We start from the raw sequence: 18,973 nt of genomic DNA on the forward strand, positions 1-18,973 counted from the left end.
CGTGACAATTTTTTAAAAAATATTCCATTACTGTACTTCGAAGCATGTCAAACGCTGTTTAAAATCAATTTTTATGTGATTTTTCTTGTACAATAGCGATAATATTCCGACCGGGAGACGTCGTTTTCGTTCAAAGACTGAAAATGTAAAATGGACTCTTCATGTGCACGCGCGCCCCCGTTTCATTGTTCTCAGATCGACCACTATCCAAATGCGCTACTGTTTTTCAGCCAGGGACTGCAGAGTCATCATTCAACGTTCTGGCGCCTTCTGAGAGCCTATGGGAGCCTTAGAAAGTGTCACGTTACAGCAGAGATGCTGTATTTTTGACAGAGATGCCCTAGAAGGAGAACAAATTGTCAGACAGGGCACATTCTGTATAGAATCTTCTCAGGTTTGGCCTGCCATATGAGTTCTGTTATACTCACAGACACCATTCAAACAGTTTTAGAAACCTTGGAGTGTTTTCTATCCAAATCTACTAATTATATGTATATTCTAGTTTCTGGGCAGGAGTAGTAACCAGATTAAATCGGGTACGTTTTTTTATCCGGCCGTGAAAATACTGCCCCCTATCCCAAACAGGTTTTAAGCACCAGCTGTCAGAGCAGCTCACAGATCACTGCGCCTGTACATAGCCCATCTGTAAACAGCCCATCTACCTACCTCATCCCCATACTATATTTATTTATCTTGCTCCTTTGCACCCCAGTATCTCTACTTGCACATTCATCTTCTGCACATCTACCATTCCAGTGTTTAATTGCTATATTGTAATTACTTCGCCACCATGGCCTATTTATTGCCTTAACTCCCTTATCTTACCTCATTTGCACTCACTGTACGTAGACATTTTGGTTTCTTTTGTTCTACTGTATTATTGACTGTATGACTTAAATTATTGACTTAAATAAATAACATCGAGCCCTCTTAATTTACAGCATTTCCCTCACTCAAACAACAAAAAATGGGTAAACCGTCTTGTCGCATTCGGTGCTCAAGTTCAGAACGGGTATCAGTCAAAACAAATACAGAGCTGTGAAGCGGAGACCCTGAGCTCTCATGTCATGTATAGCATGTTACTCCAAATTAGACACAAATTAGACACAGTGTACAAATCTGCAATTTTCAACACGGGTACGAGTTTAAATGCTTAACAAAAACCCCAGGCACTGGTCAAATGGTGCATTACACAGGCTTTGTCCCAAATGGCACCCTATTCCCTGTGTCGAGGGGCTTTTGATTTGGAAGGTGTGACCCATATTCTCTAAAAGTTCAGCCAGTGAGGGATTTACAGTATTTTACCACCATCAATCATTCCCCTTTTTCCTCGTGAAACCATCCATCTGTTTCCTTCTATATCCAGGTTCACTTCAGATCAACAGGCTGGGTGTGCTGACTGAACAATCAGCAAATGGCGCAAGATTGTATCCTGTGGGCTACCAGTAAGTGACCAATAATCCTCTTGTGTCCCAGACATCGGCAGCATCCATTTAGATTCTTCTTGTTTTGAATAATCGATTTGTGAATAATGTAGTCAGGGTTGTCATTGTATTGTTATTATAAGATTGGCAGTATAAAACTGCAGTTATTTTGTAGGAGAACGTCCCTGGAGTTCGTTTTTAAATTATATTGGGTTGTTTATCTTTTACTTTACTCACCTTTTGTCATTTTCCTCCCTCCCTGTTTTCCTCCGTCCAGGTGCTCTCGGCTGTACTGGAGCACAGTGGACCCTCGGCGGCGCTGTAAGTACACCTGTAATGTGACAGAGGTGTACTCTCCACTCCCAGAGAAGCCAGGGGAACCACATTGGTGGGAGCAGGAGGAGAACCGAACCATAGCCCACAGCTTCTACAAAGGTCAGCAAACCCACCTAACCTGCCCTTATCTGGTAGTAGGGTGGGCACTTCAATGGATAACCTTGTTATATATGTTATATTTCTTCTTTTCAATTGAAATTTTACAATATTTGCTATTCAAAAGGGACAATTTACTAGAATCTACTAATTCTCAGTCTTCAAAGTAAATAATGTTCCTTTTTTATTCCTTGACCAGAAATGGAAAATCCAGAGGCTGTGATGAGTCCTCTGCCCATTCAGGTATCTCCCAGCACCACCTCATCCCCCCTGAAACAGGAGCCTGGGGCCAAAACCCCTAGTTACTCACAAACCAGGAGACCAGCAGGAGGAACATCTCGACCTCTTCCCTCTCCAGGTAACATTGACATTGAGTTAGATATCGATACCAGTGTAATATCTTGTCAGTTAACAGTGAGATATCTCTGCTTATTTGAGGAACGTTTTTACTTACAATGAGTGATATGTTGTCTTACCTAGTTCACTTAACTTTAAGTCACTTAGGATAAGAGCGTCTGCTAAACGACATCAACGTAAAATGTTAATATCACTCTGTTCCGTCATGACACTATAACTGGTGATCCTCGAATCTCTAGGGAGTGCCATGACCAAATCCCACCACATCCTGACTCTCAGGGATCTGGACGATACCTGCCAGCCGCGTCGCCTCTCTCGGGGCCGCCTCTCCGGGGACTCCTCTTCCCCCACCGATGGCCTCGTGGGACCAATGACGCTCCGTTCAGGGGGCACCCTCCACCCCAGGTCCCTACCCTTCACCTCCCCTTCCAGAACCAGCGAAAACTTCCTGAATTCCCCTCAGAGAGTACAAACTCGCGCTGGCTCCTCTCTCTTGTCCCCCTCCAGTGTTACCTCCCCTCTCTCTCTGCGGCCTGGCGCCATCGGCAGCCCACCCTCCAACCTCCCTCTGGCCCTCCGCCACTCCTCCAGGATCAGGCAGTCATTCAAAATCACAACTCCAGTGTCCACTGAGGTGCCACAAGACTTCTTAGTGTCATCTGAGCCAGAGGAGGCAGTGGTGGTGCCCTCAAACGGGATCACATTGACAGCAAATAATATGGAGGAAGACACAGACATCGGCCCCCTGATGTCGGATCAGGACTTGCCCTTCGCGTCCTTCGACGTGGCGGACGCAGACGTGGCGGTGGCCTCTGTGCTAAACGCCAAGCTGGAGTTTGACGAGGCCTTGCTGAATGAGACTGTGGCGCTTCACTGTGGAGGTTCCCAGACAGGTGGAGGCGATATGGAGGAGGCATTAGAGGCGGAGCCATTAGAGGAGGAGACCCAGAGCCAGACTCGGGGTGGGGACAACATGGACGCCAACATGGCTCCGGTATTCACCAAAGCAATAGGACCTAAAGAGGTCCTGGAGAACGGTTCCTCAGACGAAGACATGGATCACTACTTGAAGTTATCGCGTACGTTGGTGGTGTGCAAAGTCTCAAAGGACTCAGGGCAGGCAAGTCTTCCTCTCCCTCCACCAGCTCCTACGTCTCAGTCCATCTCCCAGCTTGACGGAGCGGATAACGGCTCTGAGAGTGACTCAAGTGATTCTACCTGCGACGAGGAAGAAACTCAGGAAGAGGGGAAGAGTGAGGAAGATCAGGGGGCTGACAGTCAAGCCGTGTTTGAAACCTGTGACCCAAATAATGACATGTCTATTGAAGAGGAGGTTCTGATGGAGTCTGAGCAAATGGAATCCCAGAAAGAGGTTCTTCTGGACCCCAGCAGTGGCCATTTTGTTTCGGATGACGACCGCATCAGAGAGTATCTGGCTAATAATAAAAAAGTAGTGCTTGATGATAGCGACAGCTCTGGCTCCTCTACAGATTCTCTCGTTGGAGTGGACGATGAGATGGGAGACCCAGACTTTGAGCCGGAACCCAAACCCAACCACAAATCAACTCCTGTGAAAACCATCATGGAACGCCCTCATCCTGTGAGCATGAAAACTATTCCACGTAAACCCACACCAACGCAGAGAAAGATCATCAGGGTGTCCCTACCCTCTGGACCTGCTCTGCCTCTGAATGTAGCCTTCTCTTCGCCACCCATCGCTGTTCGAACCATTCCAAGGACAGCCACCTCCACCGCCTCCCCGACCCCATTTGTAATGAATGACATGAACTCTATACCCTTACAGACAGGGGCCACTACAGGGAGAGCTATCACTATCCGCCTGGCCACACCAAGACAAGCAGCTCAGCAGCAGCTGACTGCCTCTATTCAGTCTGCCTCCAACTCTGCCCTGTCTCCACAGGTTCTGCTAGTCAACCGTCAAGGTCAGATTCTGATGAAAGATCCAAACACTAACACCTTCCAGACGGTCAGCACCAGCTCCCCTTCCTACAGCCGCATCAGCCAGATAGCCAAGATTATCCACAGCAGTGGTGCACTGCCCCGCGCGGTTCCCCAGATGGTGGTCGTACCCGCTTCATCTACACTCTCGCCACGGACTGCCATCTTCCATAGTTCAAATCTCATCACCAGAAACAACACCACCCCAGCAACCACCACCAATCTCCTGATCAGGACCCCACAGAGTTTGCATGATGGGCGAGTGCTGGTCCGAGCCATGCCCATGACGCATGGAGCGAAACAAGTGAGGGTCAAGTGCGTCTCTGTGCCCAGCTCTCCAATGATGACAGGCAACCAGGCCCAAGCTATCTTAGACAGAGCCATGGCTACTCATCGCGAGCCTTCTCGGATACGGCCTAATATCCTCAGGGTGAGCACATCCCAGCTGAGCCCATCCCACTTCCAGGTCCACCCGTTCCTCAACAAGCTTCAGTCCCCTCTAGCCACCTCAGACACACCTGGTCAGATGCTCCGCCACAAGCCGGCCACCGTACCCGAGTCTCAGGTCCGTGTCAAAAGAGTGTCCTTCGTCGCAGAGCGTCCCGGCAAGAAGAAATGTAAAACTGATTTCCTCCTGCAGTCACCATCTAGTGACCTTGATGATCTAGATGGCAGCAGGTAAGGCAGAGTACAATATGAGATGATGGAATTATTACATTTTTTATTTTACTTTTAATGTTGTAACTTTGACTGCACTACACATTTTCCAATTGGGATAATAAAGAGATCAATCAATCAAAGACTAAGTCACTCTTTTTCTCATACAGAAATTGTGGCGTTAGAACTAAAGCCCCAACTATGAAAGATGTGCTGGATCTGGACCAGGAGAAAGTTGAGCCCAAGGTCATCCTACCAACAGAACCTGAGAAGATCAGGTTAGTTTCTTCTCAAACGCGACCATAGCAAGATGGATGCCAGAAATACGCACTGCAAGGTACATTTTCTTGTTGTTGATATTTTAGAATGCATAAGTACGGAGCCCCTTAGAGGTCATGGTGAAGAACATTTTTAACAGAAAGGCTAATCCATTCCCTCTTTTTTTTTCTTTTTTTTTTTTCAAACATCCCCTCAAATATAAAAAGTAATTCCCTCAAATAAAAAATTGTTCCCAGAATAGAAAAATGTGTTCCCTCAATTGTATTAGTTCCCTCGGATCTCCCCTGCAGATCTCTAGGCTTACAAGAATGGCATTCTCCTTATGTAGGCCTACCCGATCCCATTCCCACTTGGCCGATAACATATTGCAGCCTTATTGTAAGTCTATTTAGTTAATTACATGCTTCAAATGGTGATGATCACTGACCATTCAATAGCTTAGTTTGTGTTTTCATATGCCTATAAGGGCAAGTAATAATAGCATTTAAAACCCCTTAATTGGGCTAAGTAATTTCAATAGCCTGAAAAGCCAGGAGCCTCGCAAGCAGTGATAATTGAATGATGCATGTTTATAATGCAAACCAAATACACTTTGTGCAAACTCCTATTCATACACTTGGACAACATGAACAGTTGTCCATTTTGAGCGCCTCTCATCCCTGCGACCCTGTGTATTACTGGCTTCCTGCATATAGTTTGGGCTATACATCCACTAAAACATGGCACCAGCCAAGCGCTTGGATGTGTTTTTGACTTAACAATTGTGCATGTGACTCAGTGGAGGCAGAAAGGAATGGCGAGCGAATTTATTGTGCATCATTTCCAAGAGGCTTCAGTGTTAACAGATGCAATGAAGCGCTCTCATCCCAGGGCTAGGCAGGAATTATTTCTGGCTCAGCTCCATGATCTTAGCTGTTCTATGGCCTGTCTATACTCCAGGGGAGTTCGTTAGCTACCTATCCTAGCCTGGTAATTAGCTAATATCCAGGTGAATGTAGTGTCATCGCAACAAAGCGAATAGCGTTCAGTTTTTGTTATGAACATAGAGCCAGAGCCTCTTTAAACCATCTATCTGTGCATGGCTGGCTAAGTCACTATACAGCTATAGCGAGCAAGATGCCTTGCTAGCAGCTCAGTCGCACACACACAGCAGCAGCATGCTTCTGAAATTCTGGGAAATGGTTGCAGAGAGACAGAATGCCGATTCTGAGGACTATTACGTTTTTATTTTACCATTATTTAACTAGGTAAGTCAAATAAGAATTTGTTGTTAACTTCCATGATGGCCTAGGAACAGTGGGTTAACTGCCTTGTTCAGGGGCAGAACGACAGACTCGGGGATTCGGTCTTGCAACCTTTCGGTCACTAGGCTATGCTGCCGCCCCAACATGATTGAGGGAACAAATTCAAGCAATGGATTAATACAATTGAGTGATCTACTTTTTATATTGAGGGAACTAATGAAAAAACTGAAGGAACTTATTAGCTTGGCTGTTTTTTTTCTCTCTCCACCATAACCCATAAGGGGCTCCGTGCATTCCGGAAAGTATTCAGACCCCTTTTTTCCACATTTTGTTACGTTACAGCCTTATTCTAAAATTGATTAAATAAAACTGTTTCATCAATCTACACACACTACCCCATAATGACATGTATTAAAAATTTTTTTAAAAAGATACCTTATTTACATAAGTATTCAGACACTTTGCTATGACATTGGAAATTGAGCTCAGGTGGATCCTGTTTCCATTGATCATCCTTAAGCTCTAGAACAGGTTTATAAAGTTGCAGAGCTTTAGGTCTGACGGTTCTGAGATGGTTCGAATGCCAGTAACTATTGCAGGCTCAGTGTGTCTAAGCGCCACACTGTGCCACTCCATCTTGGCTGTGTGTGTGAGTACAGAAAGTCACAGAAATCAGGTAGAGCTCCGATACCTGCCTTAACAGGCCTCAACTGGATCTATAACTAAAAAAAAATTAATAATAATCATTTAAACGCGTTTTAGCATCATGAAATGGACGTTGTATGATAAACTACGATAGATACATGTTTGGTTGTATTTTTCCTTACACCGTAGGTTTATGTACTTTGACGTGAAGCGGTCAAATTAGCGCTGTATTACCATTTTCGACCTTTAGTCCCACAAAATGTGCATTAATGTGCATCATCAATCAAAAGGAAACTGTGTCCCTTATGTAGGAAAGGGGTGTTCATTCCAAAAAAGAAAATGTGAAGGAGGACTGACTGAAGTCGAAAGGCATTCGTTTTTTTAAATAAAAACCCCACAGTGCATTCGGAAAGTATTCAGACCCCTTGACTTTTTACACATTTTGTTACTTTACAGCCTTATTCTAAAATGGATTAAATAAATAAAAATCTCAGCAATCTACACACGATACCCCCTAACGACAAAGCAAAAACAGGCTTAGATATTTTCGCAAATTTCTTATAAATAAATATGACATTTAAATAAGTATTCAGACCCTTTACTCAGTACTTTGTTGACGCACCATTGGCAACGATTACAGCCTTGAGTCTTCTTGGGTATGAAGCTACAAGCTTGGCACACCTGTATTTGGGGAGTTTCTCCCATTCTTCTCTGTAGATCCTTTCAAGCTCTGTCAGTTTGGATGGGGAGCGTCGCTGTACAGATATTTTCAGATCTCTCCAGAGATGTTTGATCGGGTTCAAGTCCGGGCTCTGGCTTGGCCACAAGTACATTGAGACTTGTCCCGAAGCCACTCCTGCGTTTTCTTGGCTGTGTGCTTAGGGTTGTTGTCCTGTTGGAAAGTGAACCTTCGCGCCCAGTCTGAGGTCCTGAGTGCTCTGGAGCAGGTTTCAATCAAGGTTCTCTGTACTTTGCTCTGTTTATTTTTCCCCTAAATCCTGACTAGTCTCCCAGTCCCTGCCACAGACCAGAGAATCTTGTTTCTCATGGTCTGAGAGTCTTTAGGTGCCTTTTGGAAAACTCCAAGCAGGCTGTCATGTGCCTTTTTATTGGCTTATGTCTGGCCACTCTACTATAAAGGCCTGATTGGTGGAGTGCTGCAGAGTTAGTTGTCCATCTGGAAGGTTCTCCCATCTCCACAGACTTTGGAGCTCTGTCAGAGTGACCATCGGGTTCTTGGTCACCTCCCTGACCAAGGCCTTTCTCTCCCGATTGCTCAGTTTGGCCAGGCGGCCAGCTCTAGGAAGAGTCTTGGTGGCTCCAAACTTCTTCCATTTAAGAATGATGGAGGCCACTGTGTTCTTGGGGACCTTCAATTCTGCAGAGATGTTTTGGTACCCTTCCCCAGATCTGTGCTTTGACACAATCCTGTCTCGGGGCTCTAACAGACAATTCCTTCGACCTTATGGCTTTGTTTTTACTCTGACATGCACTGTCAACTGTGGGACCTTGTATAGACAGGTGTGTGCCTTTCCATATAATGTCAAATGAATTGAATTTAACACAGGTAGACTCGAATCAAGTTGTAGACACATTGTAAAAACCTCTTAAGGATCCGCCCCCTTTTTTCAATTTTTGCCTAAATCGACATACCCATATCTAACTGCCTGTAGCTCAGGACCTGAAGCATGGATGTGCATATTCTTGATACCATTTGAAAGGAAACACTTTGACTTGTGGAAATGTTAAATTAATGTAGGAGAATAACACATTAGATCTGGTAAAAGAGAATGCAAAGAAAATACATACGTTTTTTGTATATATTTTTTTGTACCATCTTTGAAATGCAAGAGAAAGGCCATAATGTATTATTCCAGCCCAGGCACAATTTAGATTTTGGCAACTATATGTGTGAAGTTTTAGACTGATTCAATGAACCATTGAATTTATTTTCAAAATGTTGTATCAAGACTGCCCAAATGTGCCTAATTGGTTTATTAATACATTTAAGTTCATAACTGCATTCTAAAATAATAGCATGGTATTCTTTCACTGTAATAGCTACTGCAAATTGGACAGTGTAGTTAGATGAACAAGAAGTTAAGCTTTCTGACAATATCAGATGTGTCTATGTCCTGGGAAATGTTCTTGTTACTTACAACCTCATGCTAATCACATTAGCCTACGTTAGCTCAACTGTCCTGCGGGGGACCCACCGATCCTGTAGAAGTTAAATCGGTAGTGCACGGTGAGTTGTGGCTCTAAAAGATTCTCAGTGCAAATGGACGAGGCTGTTTCTCGGCCTATCTTCAATTAATTTAACGTTGCGAAAATGACATTTCATAAGTCCCAGAATCACAGGTGCCCCACTTGACCGTAGTTCGCTCGGTCTGACCGCAGCGACCGTGCAAATAGTAGGCCCGAAATGAAGCCTGACAAGTAGTTATTTACGGTCTCTGGATCACACAGACGCTGTTTTCGACTGGGGTCATCGGGGGGGAGGTTGGGGTGGATAAGCCACAGAGTTATTCTAGCTGCGCTCGCCAGTTCATGTAGTTTGACACATCCAAGTTTCTCCCTAAGGATAACATGGGTTTACAGGTTATTCTCTAACTCTGCTTCTGTGCAGGCAATTTTCTAAATTTCTTTGCCACGTGTGCAGGGTCACATGTACCTCTACAGATATCAACATGAAAAGATTGAATAGTCCCCTTCATATCCTAAAGGGGAAGTATGCATTTTACCATCAAATAGGGCTGAAATCAACAAATGGGCAGGCTGAAATCATCACAGAAAGGGAAACATATGGCATCACCATAGTCTCTAGGCCGTGCCGAGTTCAACGAGGTGCTCCAATTGACCGTAGCTCACTCGGTCTGACCTCAGTGACCGTGCAAATAAAGTAGGCCCAAAATGAAGCCTGACCTAAATTTGAGGTGCTTTTGGGTTACAGCGGCAGAACCATTGAGGCTGGAAATACAATTCAACCACAGGAATGTTCCTAAAGTCCGCCCAATCTGTGCAAGCCTAACCTTGACCATGTGGAATTAACCCTTAACAGTGAAAACAGGGAGTATTTCTTCTAACAGTTGACCTTGATATCTCTCCCCATAGCAATACATTGCCTGCTGCCCTAACTTCAACCTGATGCCCATGTGGATTATGGTTGCCATATCAAACTGTCTTCAATGACAACCCATCAGGCCACTCTAAGGATTACCTGTGTTGATTTTGATTTCACTCCCTGCAGTTAGTGAGAAACACTGCATTCAACCCTCTGTAAATCAGTTAGTTCTTAACGTAAAGACTTGACACTCAGGATTCTGTATAAGGGTGTCCCAATGAGGATAAGTTTACTCTCAGCTTCCTGTGACAACCGGAAGTGCCTTACATTTGGGTCATAGGGGCCGTGTCTATTTCCAATAAGTTTAAACAGTGATTTGCCATCACCAAATGGACAGGCTGAAATCAACACCAACGAGCGATGGAGAGGAACCACTATCACTGCTCGGCCATCCCGAGTTCAACGAGCCAGTCAATTGGGTATTTCAGCAATATATTAGAGCATATCTAATTTGTGATGGTAAATGCCCATTGTAATGTATTGTTAATGGACAGTGTACATTTCCAATACATTTAATTAGGGATTTAACATCACCAAATTGATAGGATGACATCAACACCAACGAGCGATGGAGAGGAACCACTGTCACAGCTAGGCCATCCCGAGTTCAGCGAACCAGACAATTGGGCATTTAAGCAATATATTAGAGCATGTTCAATTCATGATGGTAAATTCCCATTTTAATGTATTGCTAATGGACAGTATCCAATGCATATAATACATTGCCAGTCTTAACATGTTATACTGCAGTTGGACAGTGTCCATTGCCAATATATTGCTATTGGATAGTGTCCATTACACATGCTATATTGTCAGTGTGAACATGCTCTTCTGCAAGTTGACAGTGTTCATTGTCAATGTATATCCATAAGGATGTTGAATCAACACCAATGAGAAATTCTGACTTTCTATGATCAAACATGACAAATATACCTTCTAGGTTGATTCAAGGCTTAACATAGTGATATCATTTGGTCAGTATATAGGCCAGCTCGACATTATATATGCCATTTGTACATGGTTCACTGACTTTTGGGTTCGCACGCCAACTTCCAATGATCATATATGGCAAATGGACACAACATCCTGATTTAGCACTTTCGAAACCTAATATATGCCATTTGGACATGGTTCTGTGACTTTTGGGTTCAGAACCCAACTTCCTATGATCGTATATGGAAAATGGACAAACATGGGCCTTATGACAACTCGCATAAAATAAGACAAATCTATGTCCATATGGTTCCTATATATGTATAATTGACAAAAATATAAACACTTTTTACAAGGTTTTAATATTTTGTAAAATGTTGGAGATTTCACCCTTGAGACGTGACTTTCAGGTGGCGCTAAACCACCTTTTGGATTTTTGGGTTAACACCCAGCATTTGACATGTTCCACTTGCAATATACACTGCTCAAAAAAATAAAGGGAACACTAAAATAACACATCCTAGATCTGAATGAATGAAATAATTTTATTAAATACTTTTTTCTTTACATAGTTGAATGTGCTGACAACAAAATCACACAAAAATAATCAATGGAAATCCAATGTATCAACCCATGGAGGTCTGGATTTGGAGTCGCACTCAAAATTAAAGTGGAAAACCACACTACAGGCTGATCCAACTTTGATGTAATGTCCTTAAAACAAGTCAAAATGAGGTTCAGTAGTGTGTGTGGCCTCCACGTGCCTGTATGACCTCCCTACAACGCCTGGGCATGCTCCTGATGAGGTGGCGGATGGTTTCCTGAGGGATATCCTCCCAGACCTGGACTAAAGCATCCACCAACTCCTGGACAGTCTGTGGTGCAACGTGGCGTTGGTGGATGGAGCGAGACATGATGTCCCAGATGTGCTCAATTGGATTCAGGTCTGGGGAACGGGCGGGCCAGTCCATAGCATCAATGCCTTCCTCTTGCAGGAACTGCTGACACACTCCAGCCACATGAGGTCTAGCATTGTCTTGCATTAGGAGGAACCCAGGGCCAACCGCACCATCATATGGTCTCACAAGGGGTCTGAGGATCTCATCTCGGTACCTAATGGCAGTCAGGCTACCTCTGGCGAGCACATGAAGGGCTGTGCGGCCCCCCAAAGAAATGCCACCCCACACCATGACTGACCCACCGCCAAACCGGTCATGCTGGAGGATGTTGCAGGCAGCAGAACATTCTCCACAGCGTCTCCAGACTGTCACGTCTGTCACGTGCTCAGTGTGAATCTGTGAAGAGCACAGGGCGCCAGTGGCGAATTTGCCAATCTTGGTGTTCTCTGGCAAATGCCAAACGTCCTGCACGGTGTTGGGCTGTAAGCACAACCCCCACCTGTGGACGTCGGGCCCTCATACCATCCTCATGGAGTCTGTTTCTGACCGTTTGAGCAGACACATGCACATTTGTGGCCTGCTGGAGGTCATTTTGCAGGGCTCTGGCAGTGCTTCTCCTGCTCCTCCTTGCACAAAGGCGGAGGTAGCGGTCCTGCTGCTGGGTTGTTGCCCTCCTACGGCCTCCTCCACGTCTCCTGATGTACTGGCCTGTCTCCTGGTAGCGCCTCCATGCTCTGGACACTACGCTGACAGACACAGCAAACCTTCTTGCCACAGCTCGCATTGATGTGCCATCCTGGATGAGCTGCACTACCTGAGCCACTTGTGTGGGTTGTAGACTCCGTCTCATGCTACCACTAGAGTGAAAGCACCGCCAGCATTCAAAAGTGACCAAAACATTAGCCAAGAAGCATAGGAACTGAGAAGTGGTCTGTGGTCACCATCTGCAGAACCACTCCTTTATTGGGGGTGTCTTGCTGATTGCCTATCATTTCCACCTGTTGTTTATTCCATTTGCACAACAGCATGTGAAATGTGTTGTCAATCAGTGTTGCTTCCTAAGTGGACAGTTTGATTTCACAGAAGTGTGATTGACTTGGAGTTACATTGTGTTGTTTAAGTGTTCCCTTTATTTTTTTGAGCAGTATATTTTTGACCAACAGCAGCCCAATTGAGTGGTATTTGCGATTGTGTATATGGTTGGCCCAATGCCAATAAGATCCCATTTAATTTTTGTCCTTTTCATGGGGGTCTTCCCTTAGAAGCCTTCAGTAGAATAGGGGTATCTAAACTCTTAATATAACACCATGTCTGTGTGTCCTGGCTTATAGACCACCTCCCATACCTCAGATGGCACGTCAGCCCAACCGCACGCTACGTCCACACAGCAGCAGCACCACTCAGAGTAGCAGTGACATCCATGGGAAAACCCACGTCTGGGTCAGTGCCCGCCATGGAAATCTCTCTGACTGGGGCCCCTACTCAGGTGGGCAACATTGTATACATTCAGCATTGAGCGGTTTTACTCTTAAAACAAACAAAAAAACACCAAAAACAATATTTGAAATTTATTCTGAATGTTAATAAATATTTCTCAATTATGATTTAAAAGAAATATTAACCTTCCTATCTTAACACACTTAAAACCCCTCAGGTTTCAGCTCTGACGAGGACACGTCGCCACCTAAACAGGACAAGACCAGGTTTGCCCACAGGAACCAGCCCCACCTGCGCTTTGAGATCACCAGCGACGACGGCTTCCATGTACAGGCAGACAGCATAGAGGGTAAGAATCTCAGCCTAACTACAGAAACAGTAGCTATAACTTATATAGTTTAAGCTATACAGTGCCTTGCAAAAGTATTAATCCCCCTTGGCGTTTTTCCTATTTTGTTGCATTACAACCTGTAATTAAAATTTATTTTTATTTGGATTTCATGTAATGGACATACACAAAATAGTCCAAATTGGTGAAGTGAAATTAAAAAAATGTACTTCTTTCAAAAATATTCAAATAAAAAATGTACGGAAAAGTGGTGTGTGCATATGTAACTGGTGCAACCAATTACCTTCAGAAGTCACCTAATTAGTTAGATTGCACACAGGTGGACTTTAAGTGTCACATGATCTCAGTGTATATATACACCTGTTCTGAAAGGCCCCAGAGTCTGCACCACTAAGCAAGGGGCACCACCAAGCAAGCGGCACCATGAAGACCAAGGAGCTCTCCAAACAGGTCAGGGACAAAGTTGTGGAGAAGTACAGATCAGGGTTGGGTTATAAAAAAATATCCAAAACTTTGAACATCCCACGGAACACCATTAAATCATTATAAAAAAAATGAAAGAATATGGCACCACAACAAACCTGCCAAGAGAGGGCCGCCCACCAAAACACATGGACTGGGCAAGAAGGGCATTAATCAGAGGCAACAAAGAGACCAAAGATAACCCTTAAGGAGCTGCAAAGTTCCACAGCGGAGATGGGAGTGTCTGTCCATCGGACCACTTTAAGCCGTACACTACACAGAGCTGGGCTCACAGAAGAGTGGCCAGAAAAAAAAACATTGCTTAAAGAAAAAAATAAGCAAACACGTTTGGTGTTCCCCACAAGGCATGTGGAAGACTCCCCAAACATATGGAAGAAGGTACTCTGGTCAGATGAGACTAAAATTGATATTTTTGGCCATCAAGGAAAACGCTATCTCTGGTGCAAACCCAACACCTCTCATCACCCGGAGAACACCATCCCCACAGTGAAGCATGGTGGTGGCAGCATCATGCTGTGGGGATGTTTTTCATTGGCAGGGACTGGGGAAACTAGTCAGAATTGAAGGAATGATGGATGTCGCTAAATACAAGGAAATTCTTGAGGGAAACCTGTTTCAGTCTTCCAGAGATTTGAGACTGGCACGGAAATTCACCTTCCAGCAGGACAATGACCCTAAGCATACTGCTAAAGCAACACTCGAATGGTGTAAGGGGAAACATTTAAATGTCTTGTAATGGCCTAGTCAAAGCCCAGACCTCAATCCAATTGAGAATATGTGGTATGACTTAAAAATGGCTGTACACCAGCGGAACCCATCCAACTTGAAAGAGCTGGAGCAGTTTTGCCTTGAAGAATGGGCAAAAGTCCCAGTGGTTAGACGTGCCAAGCTTATAGAGACATACCCCAAGAGACTTGCAGCAGTAATTGCTGCAAAAGGTGGCTCTAAATAATATTGGGGGTGAAAAGTTATGCACACAAGTTCTGTTTTTTGTCTTTCTTGTTTGTTTTACCCCCCAAAAAATGTTGCATCTTCAAAGGGGTAGGCATGTTGTGTAAATCAAATGATACAACCCCCCCCCCCAAAAAAAATATACATTTTCATTCCAGGTTGTAAGGCAACAAAATAGGAAAAATGCCAAGGGGGTAAGTACTTTCGCAAGCCACTGCAAGCCATCTGTTGAACTGGCTTTTAAGTCCAGGACTAGGCTTAATGTGTGTCCAGTAAACCGACCCTATGTAGTATAGCATTTTGTTATTTCTATCCTCCTTTTTTCTCTCCTCTCGCTCCCTCAGTGGCGTGGCGAGCGGTGATCGACGGTGTCCTGGAGGCCCGAGCAGGGTTCCATCTGAAGGCGTTGCCCCTGGGCGGGGTGATCGGGGCGCGGGTTCTGGGCCTGCTCCACGATGCTGTCATCTTCCTATTGGAGCAGCTGCAGGGTGCCGCCAGCTGTAAACAACACCGCTTCCGCTTCCACCACTCCGACACCCCTGACGACGAGCTGCCCATCAACCCCAGCGGTTGCGCCCGCGCTGAGGTCTACTCGCGGTAAGAACCAAGCACTGATGTCTGTGGTTAAAATAGGCATGTTGATGTCTGAGCCATCTTGCTATAAGATCTCCATAACTTTCTCTTATTGGAATGTAGAGGTGATTCTCATTTTTAAGCTTATGTAATTGAATCTGAATTTCTATGTTGTAACCTGAATTCTACATCCCCAACATTTAGAACATTCAATTACTGTAGCTGTGACTAACTCCCTCTCTGCCTCTGTCCCCTCACAGGAAGTCAACCTTCGACATGTTCAACTTCTTGGCGTCTCAACACCGACAGCTGCCTGACATCATGTCGACGCCATGTGACGAGGAGGACGATGACGTCCTACTGAAATCCACCAGGTTAGACAACTCCACAATTACCATTGAGCTAATGCTGTAATTAAATTGTATTTGTTTTTTTCTGAGAGAAATAAGTTCTAACCTACAGTATTCTCCATGTTCCCATCTCATAGACGAGCCACCAGCACAGAGCTTCCCATGGCCATGCGCTTCAGGCACCTGGAGAAGACCTCCAAGGAAGCAGTGGGGGTTTACAGGTCACTAACAAACTATTTTTAAATGTTCTAATATTATTATGATTACTTTGTTTTGTTGGGGGAAAAATACTTCTTACTTACTATTTTTCTCTTTCACTGTTTAAAATGTTTTATCTTTTCCTTATCCTAGGTCTGAAATTCACGGACGTGGTCTGTTCTGCAAGAGGAACATTGAGGCAGGGGAGATGGTGATCGAGTACGCAGGCAATGTCATCCGTGCGGTTCTCACAGACAAGAGAGAGAAATACTATGACAGCAAGGTTGGTCAACAAAATCACCGGAGTGAATACTGTCTTATAAGCAGTTTACAGAAAGTGGTTGTGCTGCAGATGTTTAGGTTGAAAACAAAGGAAAATACAGCAATGCATCTCATTCTAGAAAATACAGCAATGCATTTCATTTCAGAAAATACAGCTATGCAAAAAATACAGCTATGCATCTCATTTCATTCAATAACTAAATATATTTTAACATTTGCGATGATACATTTTAATCTGAGCACTTAGATTTTGAACATGCATTCATGATGTGTGGATTTTAGTGTCTCGTTGGTTGTGTATTTATTGTTTTTATAGCTAGCACAAAAAATGTCCCCTTTGGAGGATTAATAAAGTACTATCTCATCTTTGTCTTCTAAAACCCTCTCATCTCCTTGTCAGGGCATCGGCTGTTACATGTTCCGCATTGATGACTTTGATGTAGTTGACGCCACCATGCACGGCAATGCCGCCCGTTTCATCAACCACTCATGCGAGCCCAACTGCTACTCACGCGTCATCCTCGTCGACAGCCACAAGCACATCGTCATCTTCGCGATGCGTAAGATCTACCGCAGCGAGGAGCTCACCTACGACTACAAGTTCCCCATCGAGGACGACAGCAGCAAGCTGCACTGCAACTGTGCCGCCAGGCGCTGCCGCCGCTTCCTCAACTAGAAAACCAAACAGACAACACATTGGAGTACTTGAATTCTTAGAGGGAGACTGGGAGACGCAATGATGTGGTCATAAGGGTGGCGTTACCGATAAGTACTGATCAATCGGACCCTCCGCCGTAGATAGTTTAATTTAAAGACGGACTGATATGACGCTTTTTAATTTCAAAACAGACTGGTGGACATTTTGTGTATATATCCCAGAGCAGGTTTTCCTAAACTCGATGTCTACCGCTTACAGGCATCTATTCTAGGCCTGCAAAGAAACCCAGTTGATTCAGACCTCAGTACTTTAGGCCACTGGTGACATTACACCATCTCATGGGCCACTCGCTTGGTTTGTCTACGTTCTTGAATCAGTTGCCAATGGCCTCTGCTGAAAATGAAGCTAAATATTCCACAGTTCTGCTGCTTATCACTTAGACCAGAGGTGGGGTTGATTATGTACTTAATTTCAGTTTGTCATCATTCAGATTACTCTGTTTTAAGAGGAATTCCATGTTATTGTACTGTAGCTATGACAGTACGAGGCTACACTCGAGTCGAGGAGAAAACGATTTTAGCACCGTATTTTCAATGGCAATAAGCGTGAGCGTTGCTGTACATAAAATAAAAGCCTGTTGTATTTTTTTTTTTTTTTTTTTTTTTTTTTTTACTTTGACCCTAGCCACCTCCAGTATACATTTTAGAGCAGCTATATTTTAATTGCCTGTGTCAATATTATGGAGACCATTATAACAGAATGTGTCCCAAATGACACCCTGTTCCATACATAGTGCACTACTTTTGAACAATAGGGAATGGGGTGACATTTGGGACATGGCCAGAGACTCTTATGAGCAGGTTCAGGTTGTTGTTCCTTTTGTTGTACTTATATAAAGGTGCTGTTCAACTACCATAAAGGTTACTTTCACTTATGGTTTTAATAAAGGTAGACTCGTGACGTTGCTACGAACACCACTGCAGATATTGAGATGAGCGAGATGCAAGACTTCAATTTCACACAGTCACACACAGTATGTGTGTACGGGTTAGATTCACGCTGTTACAGCGTGGTAGCCAGGGCACAAAAACAGCGGAGACGTTGAGCCTCACGCTTCAACGCTCTTAGTTGGAAATTGACCCACTATACTGTTTACATTCTGCAGCTCCGTCATATCGCTGAGTCTACCTTTTAAACTTGTTCTCCACTAATTTCTTTCCTGTACTTGAAATTAGAATTAGGATATGAAAACATATCTTGTTGCACCCCTCTAGGAAGAAATAATGAAAGATGTTTTTAGTCTGCCAGGTATACTTTTTTTCACTATTGTTCTTGTGCCGTTTTGTTCTTGATTATCCAGACTTTAATACTAGGGAATGTAATCTGGTTTGAGGTGATAAAAACTGCTTTGATAAGTCAACTCCCTCCCTATCATTTTACAACCCAATTTGTATATGTATATTGGTATACATGTATAATCAAAATGCTAATAAAAAAAAAAGTGATGTTGTCAAATATTAACCTGGTTTATATTCGGTACTGAACACCCACTAATTTTAAACGGGCATGAAGCTTACAGTACAATACCTGGTCGAAGCCTATGCTCAAATTGTCGCCTTTATCTTCATCTGTGTGTTCCTCTTCTACTTACCTGACAGTGACCAATCCTCTCCCCTGTCTCTCACAGGTGTAGTGGCTCACCATGACATAAACAAGAGAAGATCATGTTTGGGCTCTGT

General features: G+C 44.1%; 1 protein-coding gene across 4 annotated transcripts in view; it reads left to right on the forward strand.

Moving 5' to 3' along the window:
* LOC115176084 (histone-lysine N-methyltransferase 2B) overlaps positions 1 to 18,749 on the forward strand; it is a 75,888-nt gene extending 57,139 nt beyond the window's left edge. For 3 of the 4 annotated variants that reach the window (XM_029735873.1, XM_029735871.1, XM_029735874.1), the window contains exons 26-37: positions 1,367 to 1,445; positions 1,702 to 1,859; positions 2,056 to 2,214; positions 2,453 to 4,850; positions 5,000 to 5,107; positions 13,285 to 13,439; positions 13,608 to 13,739; positions 15,518 to 15,770; positions 16,007 to 16,120; positions 16,234 to 16,317; positions 16,448 to 16,577; positions 16,977 to 18,749. In XM_029735873.1, coding sequence (XP_029591733.1) covers positions 1,367 to 1,445; positions 1,702 to 1,859; positions 2,056 to 2,214; positions 2,453 to 4,850; positions 5,000 to 5,107; positions 13,285 to 13,439; positions 13,608 to 13,739; positions 15,518 to 15,770; positions 16,007 to 16,120; positions 16,234 to 16,317; positions 16,448 to 16,577; positions 16,977 to 17,252 — 4,046 coding nt within the window. In that variant the 3' untranslated portion in view covers positions 17,253 to 18,749. Of the gene's footprint in view, positions 1 to 1,366; positions 1,446 to 1,701; positions 1,860 to 2,055; positions 2,215 to 2,452; positions 4,851 to 4,999; positions 5,167 to 13,284; positions 13,440 to 13,607; positions 13,740 to 15,517; positions 15,771 to 16,006; positions 16,121 to 16,233; positions 16,318 to 16,447; positions 16,578 to 16,976 lie in introns of those variants that run through there. The other variant, XM_029735875.1, reaches the window with a different exon arrangement.
* The last annotated feature ends 224 nt before the right edge of the window (positions 18,750 to 18,973 follow it).

Source organism: Salmo trutta, chromosome 36 (assembly GCF_901001165.1).
Source record: "Salmo trutta chromosome 36, fSalTru1.1, whole genome shotgun sequence".
NCBI classification, from domain to species: Eukaryota; Metazoa; Chordata; class Actinopteri; order Salmoniformes; family Salmonidae; genus Salmo; species Salmo trutta.